At 37.0% G+C, this 14,883-nt stretch overlaps 1 protein-coding gene across 2 annotated transcripts in view; it reads right to left on the bottom strand.

Annotated features, from left to right (window-relative positions):
* N4BP2L2 (NEDD4 binding protein 2 like 2) overlaps positions 1 to 14,883 on the bottom strand; it is an 81,545-nt gene that overhangs the window by 20,411 nt on the left and 46,251 nt on the right. For both annotated transcript variants that reach the window (XM_043477467.1, XM_043477469.1), the window contains 4 exons: positions 7,651 to 9,410; positions 5,025 to 5,110; positions 3,340 to 3,390; positions 1,198 to 1,354 (listed from right to left, as the gene is read on the bottom strand). In XM_043477467.1, the coding sequence (XP_043333402.1) occupies positions 3,367 to 3,390; positions 5,025 to 5,110; positions 7,651 to 9,410 (1,870 nt within the window). In that variant the 3' untranslated portion in view covers positions 1,198 to 1,354; positions 3,340 to 3,366. Of the gene's footprint in view, positions 1 to 1,197; positions 1,355 to 3,339; positions 3,391 to 5,024; positions 5,111 to 7,650; positions 9,411 to 14,883 lie in introns of those variants that run through there.

The following is a 14,883-nucleotide window of genomic DNA, read 5'->3' as shown; positions in this document are numbered from 1 at the left end:
TGGAGACCTTGGTCTCTGTCTGGATCAGACTTATGGTCTAGCAAAAAGATAAACTGAAACTACAAAATGAACTAGGGAAAATGTTGAGCTATTTTAAATAAAACACTCAATTCCCAACCAAGCAGATGGAATACAAATAGTTAGCTTCCAGTCTCTCATTGAAACCCCAGGAGAATGTAGAGGCTTTTTTTGGGGGGGGGGGGGGGCAGAAGGGGGTGTTAGGAGAATGCAGGATATGAGTATTATTTTTAAGTATTAACATAAACTGTAAGAAAAAAGATCACAGCAACAAAATAATTAAAAACTGGAAAGCAAAAGGCCTAGTGTTAACTAATTTGGAAAAACAATTAAGAAACAAAACTTGAATTATAGAAAGTCAAGAAGAAATACCATTTACTCTGCATAACCCCTAAAATTTCAGGAACTGGAAAATTCAGTGCTGGAAGTGGGGCTCTAAACAGGAAAGTTAGTTAAAAGTCTGTTTAACAAACAGACATCCACACAGTTGGACAGCCCTCTAGAGAAGCCTGGAGGTTTATTCCCTGGAGAAGATAAAACAGGATGAGAAGAGTACAAGGTAAGATAAGGCAGGCAATACTCCCTTTCCAAAAACAGAGGGATTACATAAATGCCTACATGTTGAATAATGAGACATCACACCTTGTTTTTCAAATATGAATTTTCATATTTGAAATCTGTTAAGTACAATTAAACTGAAATAATAGCAATAATAAAAATAATAGTTACTGTAGCATAGTGCAAGTCCCACAATCCCTAACCAAAATCCTTGAGGTAAGAATTGTTTCAGAATTCAGAAAGTTTTTAGTGGGGTCTAGGGCACCCATGGTAATTAAACACATTAATATTTCTCCAGTGAAATGTCTGAAAAGTCACACTACCTGGGGTAAATAAGGAGTAAAACTAACTTGACTGTTTAGGTCAAATTTTGCTGCCAACTTAGTTTTAATGCCAGACATTTAAGAAACAAAACAAAACAACATTTGGTTTTCAGAGCTTTCTGGATTTGAAATTCTAGAAATGGAATCATGGACCCACATTTGGATAAAGGGGCCTATCCTTCTATTCTGATGCAATTTTAAAAATAATCTACTCAAGTTTCCTGGGTCTTATTTTCTTCATGAAATGAAATAGGGCAAATATCTTCAAAATTAGATAATAAATTATTCAAGTTATTACCTCTTTTGCTGAGTTTTTTATTAGTATTCAGGAAACTGATCAGAATAGTTGAACAGATTATTCAAACCAATTTCAGTCCAATGACTATATCACTCTACATTATCCTTCGGGTTGGCACTGAGCTCTCTTTCTTGATGATCAGGATCTTCAGCAGTACCTGGAAGATGGAGAATTCAACTGCAAACAAACACAAGCCCAGACAAGTCCAGACAGAATGGTGACAGGAATGGAGTTTGTCAGTCAGTTTCCCAAGCTCATGACTATTTATGCGTCCCGCCCAACCGGCATCCAGAATTTCACACAGTCCCACAGCCCCCACACCCAGCCTGGTCTTGCTTCATTCAAGAGCCTGTCCTCTGGATTTTGCCCAACCTTCTGTTTCTAAATCAAAGCCTGGTCTATGTCCCATTCCCTGATGATCCAGCTTTTTTACACTGTAAAGTTAAAAATAAATACACTTAATTCATGCAAATGTGTTAACAAGTTTATTAAGTCAATACATTGCTCTGCCAGGAGCATTTCAAATCAAAGCTGCAACCAACAAAGATACTCAGGGGAAGGGAATTAACCCTTACTAAGAGCCTATTATTTTTCAAAAACTTCACACAAGTTATTTCATTTAATCCTCAGTTAATATCCCCATGACAGATTAGTATCATAAACCTGTTTTTGGTTTTTTTTCAGGTGAAAACATTGCAGCTTTGAGAAGGCAATTTGTTTAAGGTCACATAGCGGGTCGGCAGGAGCTTCAAGATGGGAACCCATCCTCTTTCCAGCAGGCTGCCCGACCTCCTTAAAGGAGTGAGGCAGTATAAACACTCTGGCCACCAGCAGGCAGAGGATTTGAGGCTCCAAGAGCCAACCACATTCTCTTGCTATTTCCTTCTTTTTAATTTCTGTTTACCACTTGAGGCCCACTGATCATTATGCCAAAGACAAAACCAAAGGCCCATTCTCATTACAATTATAAAAATGCTGTACATAGCTACAGCACTCATAAAATTCCCCAAGAGAAGACTAATAATTAGGGATGCCTGCTCTATGAGGTTCACAGAGGGCAGTCAGTTTAGCATGAATGTAAAAGATAAACACAAAAATCGAAAGTATGGTTCATAAAGTGTCCTTGACACAAAATCAGCAGACAGAAAAGACCCGCCAAATTAGCCACTGCCAAATATGCCCATGCTTATTGTGTGCTGTTTATCCTGGTGTCACATTGAGGGGAAAGGTAAACACTCGCTTCCTAACTTCAATCCTCACATAAACTCCACGAGGCCAGTTTTCACTGCCACATCCTCGGTGTGTAGAAAAATGTCTAAACTGAGGCAACTCAATAAACACTTGCTGAACAAATGAATGAATTTGTTCATGTCCTTTCTCTGGAATCTCTTCCCCTCCTCTATCTATCCCACATTTTCTAGTGGTTCCTTTCTCCCAAATCTTTAGCCTTTCCCCTTCTTTCAGCAGAACCTAGTTTAAAACAAACAGAAATATTTTTACTGGGCATATGTGCGTTTCTAGTTAGCTGGGAAATGGAAACACAGGATACTCTTAGAAATAAGAGTTATAATGAAAAGAGAAAACATATGGTTAATGCATAGTACATTCAATCCTTATCAAGTGCAGATATATACTGAAATAGTAGCAGCTGTGTTTATTTCATAATTTAGGCATTTGAAAAAAAGTGCAATGTTTTTATTTTAATGTCAGTTTGTGTCAAGTTTAAAATATAACATGCATTTGTCTACATATTTTACCTCTTTTCCTAGAGAATCTTTTAATATTTAAATATAACCTATATCCCTAATTCCCAGTCCTCATCACATATCAATCTGTGGGGGGTAGGAAGAGAATTCATCATAAACTACGTATTGACAGAATGCTCTAAAATATATTCTAACAAATAAAGTTGGAAAATAAATTTGGTAGCAACAATCTAAGCTTTGTTGTATTTCACAAAAAGATCTACATTTAAAGGAAATAAAAACATCAGATGTGCAACAGCACACAGGGTTGCTATGGCAACAGACTACATTTTTTGTATTTACTCTTCTATTGTACATATGAGCTATTACAACCAAATAATGTCAACATCCATTTCCTTCTGATCATATACAGTTCTCTGGAATAAGTTGTACTTACAGTTCAAGGAGTTCTCTTTTTTTTTTTTTAACCAATCTTCTTCTGTCTTTTCTAGAAATTATAATTAAAATACATATAATAATAATGATTAATATAGGGCACTGGGGTTAAGTTTTGCACCATCATTTAACTCACAAAGGAACAGTCCCCAAGTGAAAAAGAAACCTAATAAACACAAATGTCAGTTTAAACATTTAAAGTATCCATGTTTGTGTGTTTGTGTGTATGTATTTAGGTAGCAACAAGGTCTCCATGCAATGAGGAGAAATAAGAAATTTTTTAAAATGTATTTGGTTTTAAGACCTGAGCACACAAACGAATCTACTTTTCCCACAGCTGTGTTTACATGAAAAGATAAGAAATACCTACTATCCTGAACATATAATTCTATAATGGTTCCCTAAACCTTGATTTTACTATTCATTTCAAAATGTACCTCTAGCATTGCCCTTGAGCACATTTAAGTAACTACCAACTAACATAAACAGAATCCCAGCATCTCCTCATTACAAGATACAGAGGACTGGCTTTTCCAGAGTCTCTGTTACCTTTCTAACCTTCTCAGCCAGTCCTCCTCCAGCTGCCTGGAAAATTAATAGCCTGTCAGAACTGTCATGGACCACTAGAACGTACCCATAATGAGGTGCTTCCAAGTTAAGTAAATATAAATCTAATTTGTAGCTGTTACTCTATTATAACAAGATTGAGGAGTGGACAGAAGAAAAAGATGTAAAGAAAAATAAATGACTCTCCTAAAACAGGCACCTCAGTCACCCACAGTTGACCCTTATACCAGCCTATACCACAACAACGTTAGGGAGTTAAATGCAACTTTCTCTCTGGGACTAGTTGAAAGAAACATGCATAGATTATCCAACCATTCACATACATCCTTTCTCTAATTTAACACAAAGGATGTAGCTCTTCATGTTACATTTGATGAATAGGATTTCTTTTTTTTTAAGAAACCAGTTAGAGGGCATTATGCTAAGTGAAACAAATCAGAAAGTAAAAGACAAATACTATAAACATCATGTGTGGAACTTAAAAATACAACAAACTAATTAATAAAACAAAAAAAAAGCAGATTCAGATACGGAGAACAAACAAGTGGTTATGGGAGGCAGGGGCAATATAAGGGTGGAAAAGTGGGAGGTACAAACTACTGGGTGTAAGATAAGCTCAAGAATGTATTATACGGACTTCCCTGGTGGTCCAGTGGTTGGAAATCCACCTGCCAATGCAGGGGACATGGGCTTGGTCCCTGGTCCAGGAAGATTCCACATGTTGCAGAGCAGCTAAGCCTGTGTGCCACAACTATTGAGCCTGTGGTTCTGTAGCCTACTAGAGCCTACTACTGTAGCCTACATAGCCTACTAGAGCCTATAGGTTCTGAAACAAGAGAAGCCATGGCAATGAGAACCCACACACTGCAACTTGAGAGTAGGCCCTGCTCTGCGCAACTAGAAAAAGTCCACGTGCAGCAACAAAGACCCAGAGCAGCCAAAAATAAATACATATATAAATAAAATTATTTTAAAAAGAAGGTATTATACAACACAAGGAGTATAGCCAGTATTTTCTAATAACTATAAATGGAAAGTAACTTTAAAAAATTGCATTAAAAATTAATAATAAAAAAGAGAAACCAATTAGAGAAGATCTTTGAAAGCATAAAAATATACCTCTACTGATGTCTTCCACTGCAAGTAGATCATCTTCAGTGTCTTCCAGTCGAGGGGAACCACACAGTCTTCTGGCAACAAAGATTCTGGGGGCGGGGGGAAGAGAACAAATTTCATCTCTCCTGTCACACATACTTTTAACCCTGAATATGAAGATATGCAAATATGATATCTAGACCTCCATAATGATAAAAGCCTGGTTTTGAAGATATTTCAGTGACAGCTAAAGCAGGAATTAGTTTGTCTCAGATTCCTATTAGCAAACACTACCCAGACTCAATAAAAATGCTTATGTATATATGTAAAGTGATGTGTATCTTAGTTCATATTCTAGTGTAAATACAAATATATACACATCAGCAGCTTCAAGTGGTACTGTCACAGGGCATAAATTTAGGAAGGCATCTTTTCCTGAGACATTGTATAGAATAATGCAAGCACAGCAAGTTTAGTCTTCTTGCAAATTGCTCCTTCCACGTAAGAGTGTACGGGGGCGGAAATCCTGACAATTAAGATACTCATAAGCAAGTCCATGCATTGATCTAAACAAATCAGCCAAATTAAACCATACAAGAAAAAAAAAAAGAGAGAAAAAAATAAAATAAAATAAACCATACAAGATATTCTTCCTATACTTGCACATCCCTAGCAACGTGAGTAGCTTTGTTTTTTCAGGTCTATATATGGTTACTATACAATCCTACTGTGTCTACAGACTTTCTAATAATATAAGTCAAGTTCCCTGTCTTACTGACAAGACCGTAGATACGCCAGAGCTGTGCCCCTTCGACCTTCGGCTGTAAACGAATTGGTTTACAGCCTCCACTTAGAGTTTTCTCCTTTCCTTTTTTAAGCATGTTCTGCAGTGCTCGTACTCAGACCTCATTTCACAAAGAGGTCCTACTCTGCAACCTCATGGACTGCAGCCTGACAGGCTCCTCTGTCCATGGGATTAGTCAGGCAAGAATTTTTCAAGCATACACTATTTCCAAATGTAAAATTCTTTCCCTCTGTTTTTCTTTTAAGTCACATTTGTATGATATAAGCAGAGTTTACAATTCACTCCCATTTGGAGCCATCCCAGACAAAACCACAACCCGATATTCTCTTCTACAATCCCTTTGGCACAGCTAACCTCACTCATAAAATATTCATAAGCTTATCATTTATATTTTCTAGGCACAATAATTTTGTTTTGTGTTAGTCTTGTCTCCCCATTTAGAAGGTAAGCTACTTGATGAATGAGGTCTATTTCCTCTAAAAAGCTTTCCAAAGCTTAATTAATGGATGCTGGATCATTATTGTTGATTATGATGGTATTGTGCATTCAGGGGAGGAGGTTTAGAATCTTTTCCCACTAGTGCCTTCATGCTTTCTGGTGCTGATCTAAGGCAGTGATTATTAACATTTTTGGGTCACAGACATCCCTGAGAACCTGATAAAATCTAAGGACTTTCTCCCAGAAAAAATGGCACAAAATGACACAAAGAATTTTGCATACAATTTCAGAATATGAACTTTGGAATAAGATTCCTGGCTTAAAAGCAAATGCAATTTAACTTTTAAAATTGGTATGTTTCTTTGGTGCATCTAGGAGAATAGAAAATGGCAGCAAATAGTAACAATGTGATTATCACAAAGTTTACAAAAATGCTAAGAATGACACCAGAACAGGTTGATAGTTGTGAGTCCTCAGACTCTGAGATTTAACCAATCTTGGGTCTGAGCTGAGTTAACCAAATATGTAGAAAACAGCAGAAGTTCAGGAGCAAAGTTAAAACCACTGGAAGTTAAAGTGTGAGGGAATCCCAGGCTCAATGGTAGGTGCAGAAGAAAAAGAGTATCAGGAAGATACTGGATGCAGGGACTGGAGCTTTACTTCTTGGCTCTTACAGCTTCTGTCCCCAAGGAAGGGGACATATAATTGCATGAAATCATTAACATGTGCAACTGACTTACAGACAAGGAAAAATTGGGATATGCTCTTCATTTACTTTTTAAGATATTCAGCATCTTAAATAGGCATATTATTTAGAGGAAATGTACTTATAATATTTACTTATAATATTATAATAATATTACTTATAATATTTAAAAAAGTAAGTCAACCAGTCAGACTCCTTCCTAACCTTCTTTTCAGTACCCTTCTCAGACAGTCTTTAAAAATTAAACTGATTTCAGGTATTTTTTCATCACTTAATTTTCATTGTCCATCGTTTTACTATTCTCATATCTATAAGCCCAACTGTGAAAGAGAAAGGGTCATATGCCAAACAAGGGAAATGCAGAAAGCAGAAAAATTTTTCCAAAAATAAAGCAGTCCATCTTTATTTGTTACCAATCACTGTTAGCCTGTCTCATTCTTCATTCTTCCTACTGTTTAAATTGAGAGTCCAAGTATTCAACATGCTCAAAGACATTTCAGACTACTGGTCATCCTGGCGGTGGGAGTGGGGGCTTGACTCCATCAAGCACCATTTGCTATACATCCTCTACTTCCACCTCTGAAAAGCATCGCAAGATCAATTAACTGCAAGAAGTCACTAACACGAGGTAGAAACACCTCAAAAATTACTTGCATATATTAAATTGGACTTTTTATTTGTACCAAATAAACTCAATTTACCCACTGGAACTCCAGGAGATCCAAAAAGCTTTACAAGTTGAAAGGCAAACTCCTGTGATAATGGTAGCTCAAGGGAATCAAAGTAGTCAGGGCTTGTTAAATCTTGGTTATCCTGACTGTGTAGGAACGGTAAAGGCTGAGGTTCTTCCCATGTCTTTAGCTTTTCAACAAAACTTTTATTTAAGGAGTGCAGATCAGAGGTGACACCAAAAGAGTACAAAGTATCAGGCTGGCTACTTAAAATTTCTGAAGATGTAAACCTTACATCATTTAGTTTATCATCTACTCTCCTCTCAGAGTTCAAAGTCGAAAACAGTTTCTTGCCTGAAAAAGATATCTTCCAAAAGCTAGATGGATACTGTAGCATAAGAGAAGGAATGGGATTTCTGTAAAAATACACAGAATGCCTTACTCTACTAAATAGCAGGTGATGAGAATAAAATTGTCCACCAACATTTAGAAGAGAATCTTTGACAATGTCAAAGTAAATGTCAAAGTAAAACCATGATGGATGATAATCGAAGGTCATAATGTGTTGCTTATTCTCTTCATTATTTATTTCTGAAATTTCATCTTTTTCTTCTTCCAAAATAATTTTTAGCCCATGGCTTTCTGTTAACAAGTCACATTTCCCCATTTCTTTTACATTGGTATGACTCTGTCCCAGTAAGTTAAAGTTTGGTGCCAAACTGAAAATCCTTTTCTGCCTCCTCTTTTTATTCTCTGTTGAATGTAAGGTACTCTTCAGGATATCCAGTTTAAAGAAGTGGCTTTTAAAGATGTTTGTCTCTGTTTCTATGACTGACTCTATATTCTCAGTTGGAGATGACAAGTCTTCATTTTCTATCGCTAGCTTCTCTTCTATCAATGTTTCTGGACTGTCTCCTGGCCCTTCCGAAGTGGAGATCAATTTGATCAACTGCCCCCTGCTGTCAGGATGAGCCAGCTTTTGCCGTCTATCTTTCTTTGGTCTCTGTTCACATATAAACTTATAAGGCCCCTCAGGCCAGCTACCAAAATAGGGTTGTCTATCAGAGCCCCACTGTAAATCACCATCAGACAAATCATTTGAGAAAAAAGCCCAGTTATTGTTTTTAGTTCTATTTACTGCTTGTTCCTTTCTTAAAACTTTATCTGATGTTCTGGATGTATATTGATAGCACGGACTTGTTTCATTCAGGAGACTCTCATCTACCATCTCTCCCTTCTGCATAAACGAGCATGGGGCTTCAATAAATTTGTCCTGGGTGTTTAATGTCATGATATTCCTATTTTCAATATGCTTTTCTACCTCTGTGACAGAACAGTCATCACTTGCTACATAGGAAAGATTTTGAGTCACTGTTGGACAAGAAACAGAACTTTCATTTGGCATCAATGACAAACTTAGAAACAAGTCATCATTATCTTTAGGGAGGTAATTCTTTGGTGGACTGTCCAACTCCACTACAGACATAACATCTGGCAAACTGTTTTCAGAATTTATGTCTTCCTGTCTTTTATCCTTACAGACATTCACAAAATCTCCCACTTCATTTCTCAGACCAACAGATAAGGAACACTCCGACTTCCTTTTGGTCTCTTCTAAGTCTTCCTCTTCACTCTGAGATGGGTCCTGATCTCCTGGTGTAAGATAATTTAAGGTTTCAAATGAGTTTTCCTCCATGATTTTATTATGACTGTTCTGCTTTTTACTTCTTTTTCTGTTTCTCTTCCTGGCTTTGCTGAACCTGTGCCCAGTTTTCTTCAAATCTCTTTCTCTGAAATATAAAAAAGAAATTTACAACTTAATTACTTGTATAACAATATAAACTAAAACATTATACTCAATGTGCAGATTTACAAATCATTAGTACAAGAGATTCTAAAGTGTGTGTGCACTTTGTACTACGGTGGTGGTTTAGTCACTCAGTCGTGTCCGACAACTGCGACCCCATGGACTGTAGCCCATCAGGCTCCTCTGTCCATAGGATTTTCCAGGCAAGAATACTGGAGTGGGTTGCCATTTCTTTCTCCAAGGGATCTTCCTGACCCAGGGATAGAACCTGGGTCTCCTACACTGCAAGCAGGTTCTTTACTGAGCTATAAACTTTAATCCTCTAAATTAAAAATGAATACACTTTGACAAAGTTATAACTCATTTCATAAACAAATAACTTTATGAAAATCTAATGTTTTCCTTAAGATACTTAATATATATATATATATGAAGTATACATATATATATGAAGTGTGTATATATATATACATATATATATATGAAGTATATATAAGTATATATATATATGTGAAGTATATATAGTTTCCCTGGTAACTCAGATGGTAAAGAATCCACCTCCAACGAGGGAGACCTGGGTTCAATCCCTGGGTAAGGAAGATCCCCTGGAGAAGGGCATGGCAACCCACTCCAGTATTCTTGCCTGGAGAATCCCCATGGACAGAGGAGCCTGGTAGACTACAGTCCATGGGGTCATAAAGAATCAGATATGACTGAGTGACTAAGCACTGCAAAGCACCAATAAACAACTTACTTTTCCCAACATCTTGAATTTTGAAAAGTGACAGATATAGTCTAAATGACACAGCTTTACAGGCTCAAGTAGTAGATTTTCTCTAGTCATAAAAACTCTGGCAACTAAGACGCTCCATCAATTTGTAAAGAACAGCTGACGATGAGCAGCCAAATTCAGTACTGGGATGATACACTTCTAGCAGGTTAGTAAGCAGTGGTTCTAAATCAGAGGCTCCACCACTGCTCTGTGGAGTGTGTGGAAATGTGGGAAGGCATTTTTGGGTCACTGGCACTTGGCACTGAGGTCAGGGGTGTTAACTATCCTGCGATGCCAGGGACAGTTTCAAGTGAAAACTTATTCTACCCAAATGAGCAGTAGTGCTCTCATCAAGCACACTAAAAGTTCACAGTGCCCCTTAATTAAAAGCAATCTTAGATTCTGAGGGAAAAACAGAGGACTTAGGAAATATTCTAATTTAAAATATAAAGGTTTCGTTATCTCCTCTTCCACAATGTAGAGATGGAAAGAGTAAAATGTAGTGGAGGAAGGACCACAAGACGTAGCTGAGGGGAAAAAATCCCAGGTAGAGGAACGGAAAATAAACAATTAGACAAGCAAACACTGAAGTAGAGAAAGATAATGAGGAAAAGAGAAATCAGTCAAATTGGTTGGGCGTTGGACAAAAGAGCTTATTAAAACTACCCCAGCCTCTGGCCTGATTTATTCCATCCCATGTTGCTGGGCAATTTTCAATAGGCAAAACCCCTGAATACCTCATTCTTTGTTAACTAATTGCTGCTGCCTTTGTTTACATATTCCTTGATGTTGGTTTAGAAAGAACATTAAGATTGTAAATCAACTACTCTTCAATTTAAAAAAAAATTTTAATATAAAAAAGAACATTAAGGAAAGCAAATTCTGAGAAGCAGTTAAGATGGGGTTTCTATAAAAAGGATGTGGAGTAAAGAATGGCAACTTTGGCAATAGCTCTCCTTTATGGTCAGTTCTATCAGACTCCAATGAAAGGTCTAGTTGAAGTCTAAGGTACAGCCAGTTGTAAAACGCACACTGCAGACTAGTCTGCTGTTCTGAAAACAAACTCCACTGTCTTCATCGAAACATGCATCATCTTGTTGTAGAGCAAGGAGGAAAAGAATGAGTCGAGTTTGTTGTTGCTTTATTTATTGGACTAAATGGTATAAAAGAATGAGTGTTTGCTGTTGCTTTATTTATTGGACTAAATGGACTTAAGATTCACTCCAGGCCTTGTGACTCTGTGGAGTTGATGTACTTCATGTGTAGCCACTGTCCCTTTAAACAGTTCTCTACTGCACAAGAAAGGAGAACTCTAAACTACGGAAGTGGGTTCCTATATGTGGTTCATCGCAAAAATGTTTTTAGATCCTTATGCCACCAGGAATTCTAAGGTCCACAATGCTACTTTGAAAACTGGTTTTTTCTTTTAAAAAAAGGCTATTTAATGCACACTTACTCTGTATTAAGATTATTTAATTCCTTTATATGTACAAACTTACCTAATCTTCTTCATAACAACCATATGTAATAAGGTAAATGCCCATTTTACTCCCATCTCAAAAAGGCAACTGAAACAAAGAGAAGCTTCAGAATTTTCTGTACTGCAGCCACAATAGAAAATAGCACGGAGGCTCTTCAAAAAGTTAAAAATAGAACTATCATGTGATCCAGCAATTCCATTTCTGGGAATATGTCCAAAGGAAATAAAAACACTAATTCAAAGAGATATCTGTACCCCATGTTCACAGAAGCATTACATGGAAACAAGTGCCCATCAATAGATGAATGGATAAAGAAGTTGTGGCGTATACAATGGACTATTATTCAGTCATAAAAAATGAGGAAATTCTACCATTTGTGACAACATGGATGAACCTTTAAGACTTTATGGTAATTGAAATCAGTCAGACAAGGAAAGACAAATACTGTATGATCTTACTTATATGTGGAATCTAATACAAAATGAACAAGAAAAACTCATAGAAAAGGAGGTTAGATTTGTGGTTACCAGAGGTGGGGACTGGGGTTGGGCAGAAATGGAGGAAAGTGGTCAAAAGGTACAAACTTACAATTATTCAATAAGTAAGCATTGGAGATTTAACATAGTAACATGGTAGCTATAGTTAACATTGCTATATGATACATAGGAAAGTTGTTAAGAGAGTGGATTCTAGGAGTTCTCACCACAAAGAGAGAAATTTTTTACTTCTTATTGTATCTACATGAGTTGATGGATGTTAACTAAACCTACTGTGGTAATCATTTCACAATGTATGTAAATCAAATCATCTTATTGTACATCTTAAATTTACATTGATATATGTCATTTTTTCTCAATAAAACTGGGGGAAAAAAATCCCAGGGTCACATGGCTACTGGCAGGATTCAGACCAAGGCTCACTGGCTCTCCATTCTATATTGTTTACCCATTATACAAAATTGCCCCTCAACTTCAAAAGAGAATTTTACAAAAACACTTTCTCTTTCTCCTCCTCTCATCTTTAAATTCTCACATGTCCATAAACACAGAGATACCCAGCTGATAAGAGTTGAGTCCTTTTCTTGGAAGCAGTTCTTGGGTCTTAACTCATACTATCACTAACCTAATAGTGTCTTGAGACTTTTTTACTCTGTGTTATCAAAGCAAATAGAGAACAACAGAAAGTGAGACAAGGTAGTGTGAAGCAGGACCCATCTTGCTAATCAGACTTTATATGATTTTATATGAGAAATGGAAAGACCAGAGTAGATGGCTTATAATTCAGACAGGCTGATGGACACAGAGGCTCCTCCTGGAGTTAATTCATTTGTCATGGGGTAGAGGTAGTGAAGAGTAATCATATTCTGGATATATTTTGAAGGAAAGACATGCAAGAGTTGAAAATCAATTGGTTAAAGTATGAGAAAAAAGATAATGACTGCAAAGATTTTGGCTGGAACAACTGAAATGATGAAGAAGCCATTTGCTGATACACAGAAGCCTGTGCAAGGTATGGATGTGGAGGCAGTGCTGCTGAATCAACTGCCTCAAATTTCAGCTCAGAGTCTTAATCAGCAAATTAATCTGTTCCTTTAGCAGAAGTTAGAAAGTAGAAAAGATGAGGGTTTCTCTAATATGCCTCATGAGTTCCTATGCTTTTTCAAATGAATTATAATCTGATAATAAAGCTATGACCAACCTAGACAGCATATTAAAAAGCAGAGACATTACTTTCCCAACAAAGATCCGTCTAGTCAAAGCTATGGTTTTTCCAGTAGTCATGTATGGATGTGAGAGTTGAACTATAAAAAAAGCTAAGCACCAAAGAATTGATGCTTTAGAAATGTGATGTTGGAGAAGACTCGTGAGAGTCCCTTGGACTGCAAGAAGATCCAACCAGTTCATCCTAAAGGAAATCATTCCTGAATATTCATTGGAAGGACTGATGTTGAAGCTGAAACTCCAATACTTTGGCCATCTGATGCGAAGAACTGACTCATTGGAAAAGTCCCTGATGCTGGGAAAGATTGAAGGCAGGAGTCAACAGAGACAAGATGGTTGAACACCATCACCGACTCAATGGACATGAGTTTGAGTAATCTCTGGGAGTTGGTGATGGACAGGGAAGGCTAGAGTGCTGTAGTCCATGGGGTCACAAAGAATCGGACACGACTGAGCAACTGAACTGAACTGAACAATCTGATATCTAATTAGAGAAAGGTTAGTAGAAACCTACCAATGATGAAAACTCATGATGCCTGCAGAGAATTTAACATCGATCATGAAAGAAAGAGGTGGCTTAAAAAAATAAACTATTAAAATCTGAGAGATCAGGCAATTTATTAAAGCAGCTTGCTAAAACTTAATCCAAGGAGTCTTAAGGACTGGAATTTTCATAAAAAATACAATACCAAAAAGTATGAAAATCAGACTAACTCTACAAGGAAGTGTGTCAGAGACCTGTTCTGGTTCCACACCATGGAAACTCTGTATAGTGACCACACTTATCCCAGTACTTGGAATGGGCCTTCTGGAAAGAAAACACAAACCATTAACAGGGACTTGTGAAGCATGTGGGAGATAAGAGAAGTGGTAATGGTGGTGATAACTTATTTGAGAATGTATATACACTGGATGTGCCTAGTCAGTATACACATTTATTTATAAAGTGTAAAAGGCTCATCAAACCTATGTTGTACTCATGCTGATTCATTTAGGGATGAATGGAACCATTAAAAGAAAAGAAGCATCAAGAAATATAAGTTAGTCATGGAGAAGAAATCAGGAGAGTTGGAGGAATGGGCTGTAGCTTTCAAAAAGAAAGGAAGAAATAAGACAAGAACAAATGGTGACATATCTCTGAAAATAAGATTTAGCTTTTAGATAATGGCTTAGAATTCAAGCTCCTGGGTAGGGATGGAGTGTACCTTTTAAGAATCAGAAAGATAATGTTTGCTCAGGGGCAAGTTAACCTGACCAAGTGAATTGTGACCTGAAGACAAAGGTGAGAGAACATCCAGATATAGCCAAAGCTGGGGGAGAAAAAAGTTATTGCTTCATGTTCTTCATGAGGAAAATAATAAGGGAGCCAGAAACATTATTTCTTATTGCAGAAGTCTATATACTAATTCATGAAGCATGGGCAATCCATGAAGTAAAACTCAGTTAAAAGAGAGGTCTCATAGCTTTATGGAATGACTGTAG

The sequence above is a fragment of the Cervus canadensis genome, chromosome 9, assembly GCF_019320065.1.
Source record: "Cervus canadensis isolate Bull #8, Minnesota chromosome 9, ASM1932006v1, whole genome shotgun sequence".
Taxonomy (NCBI): Eukaryota; Metazoa; Chordata; class Mammalia; order Artiodactyla; family Cervidae; genus Cervus; species Cervus canadensis.
Note: the sequence above shows the minus strand (reverse complement) of the source record. Positions and strands in the feature narration are given on the sequence as shown.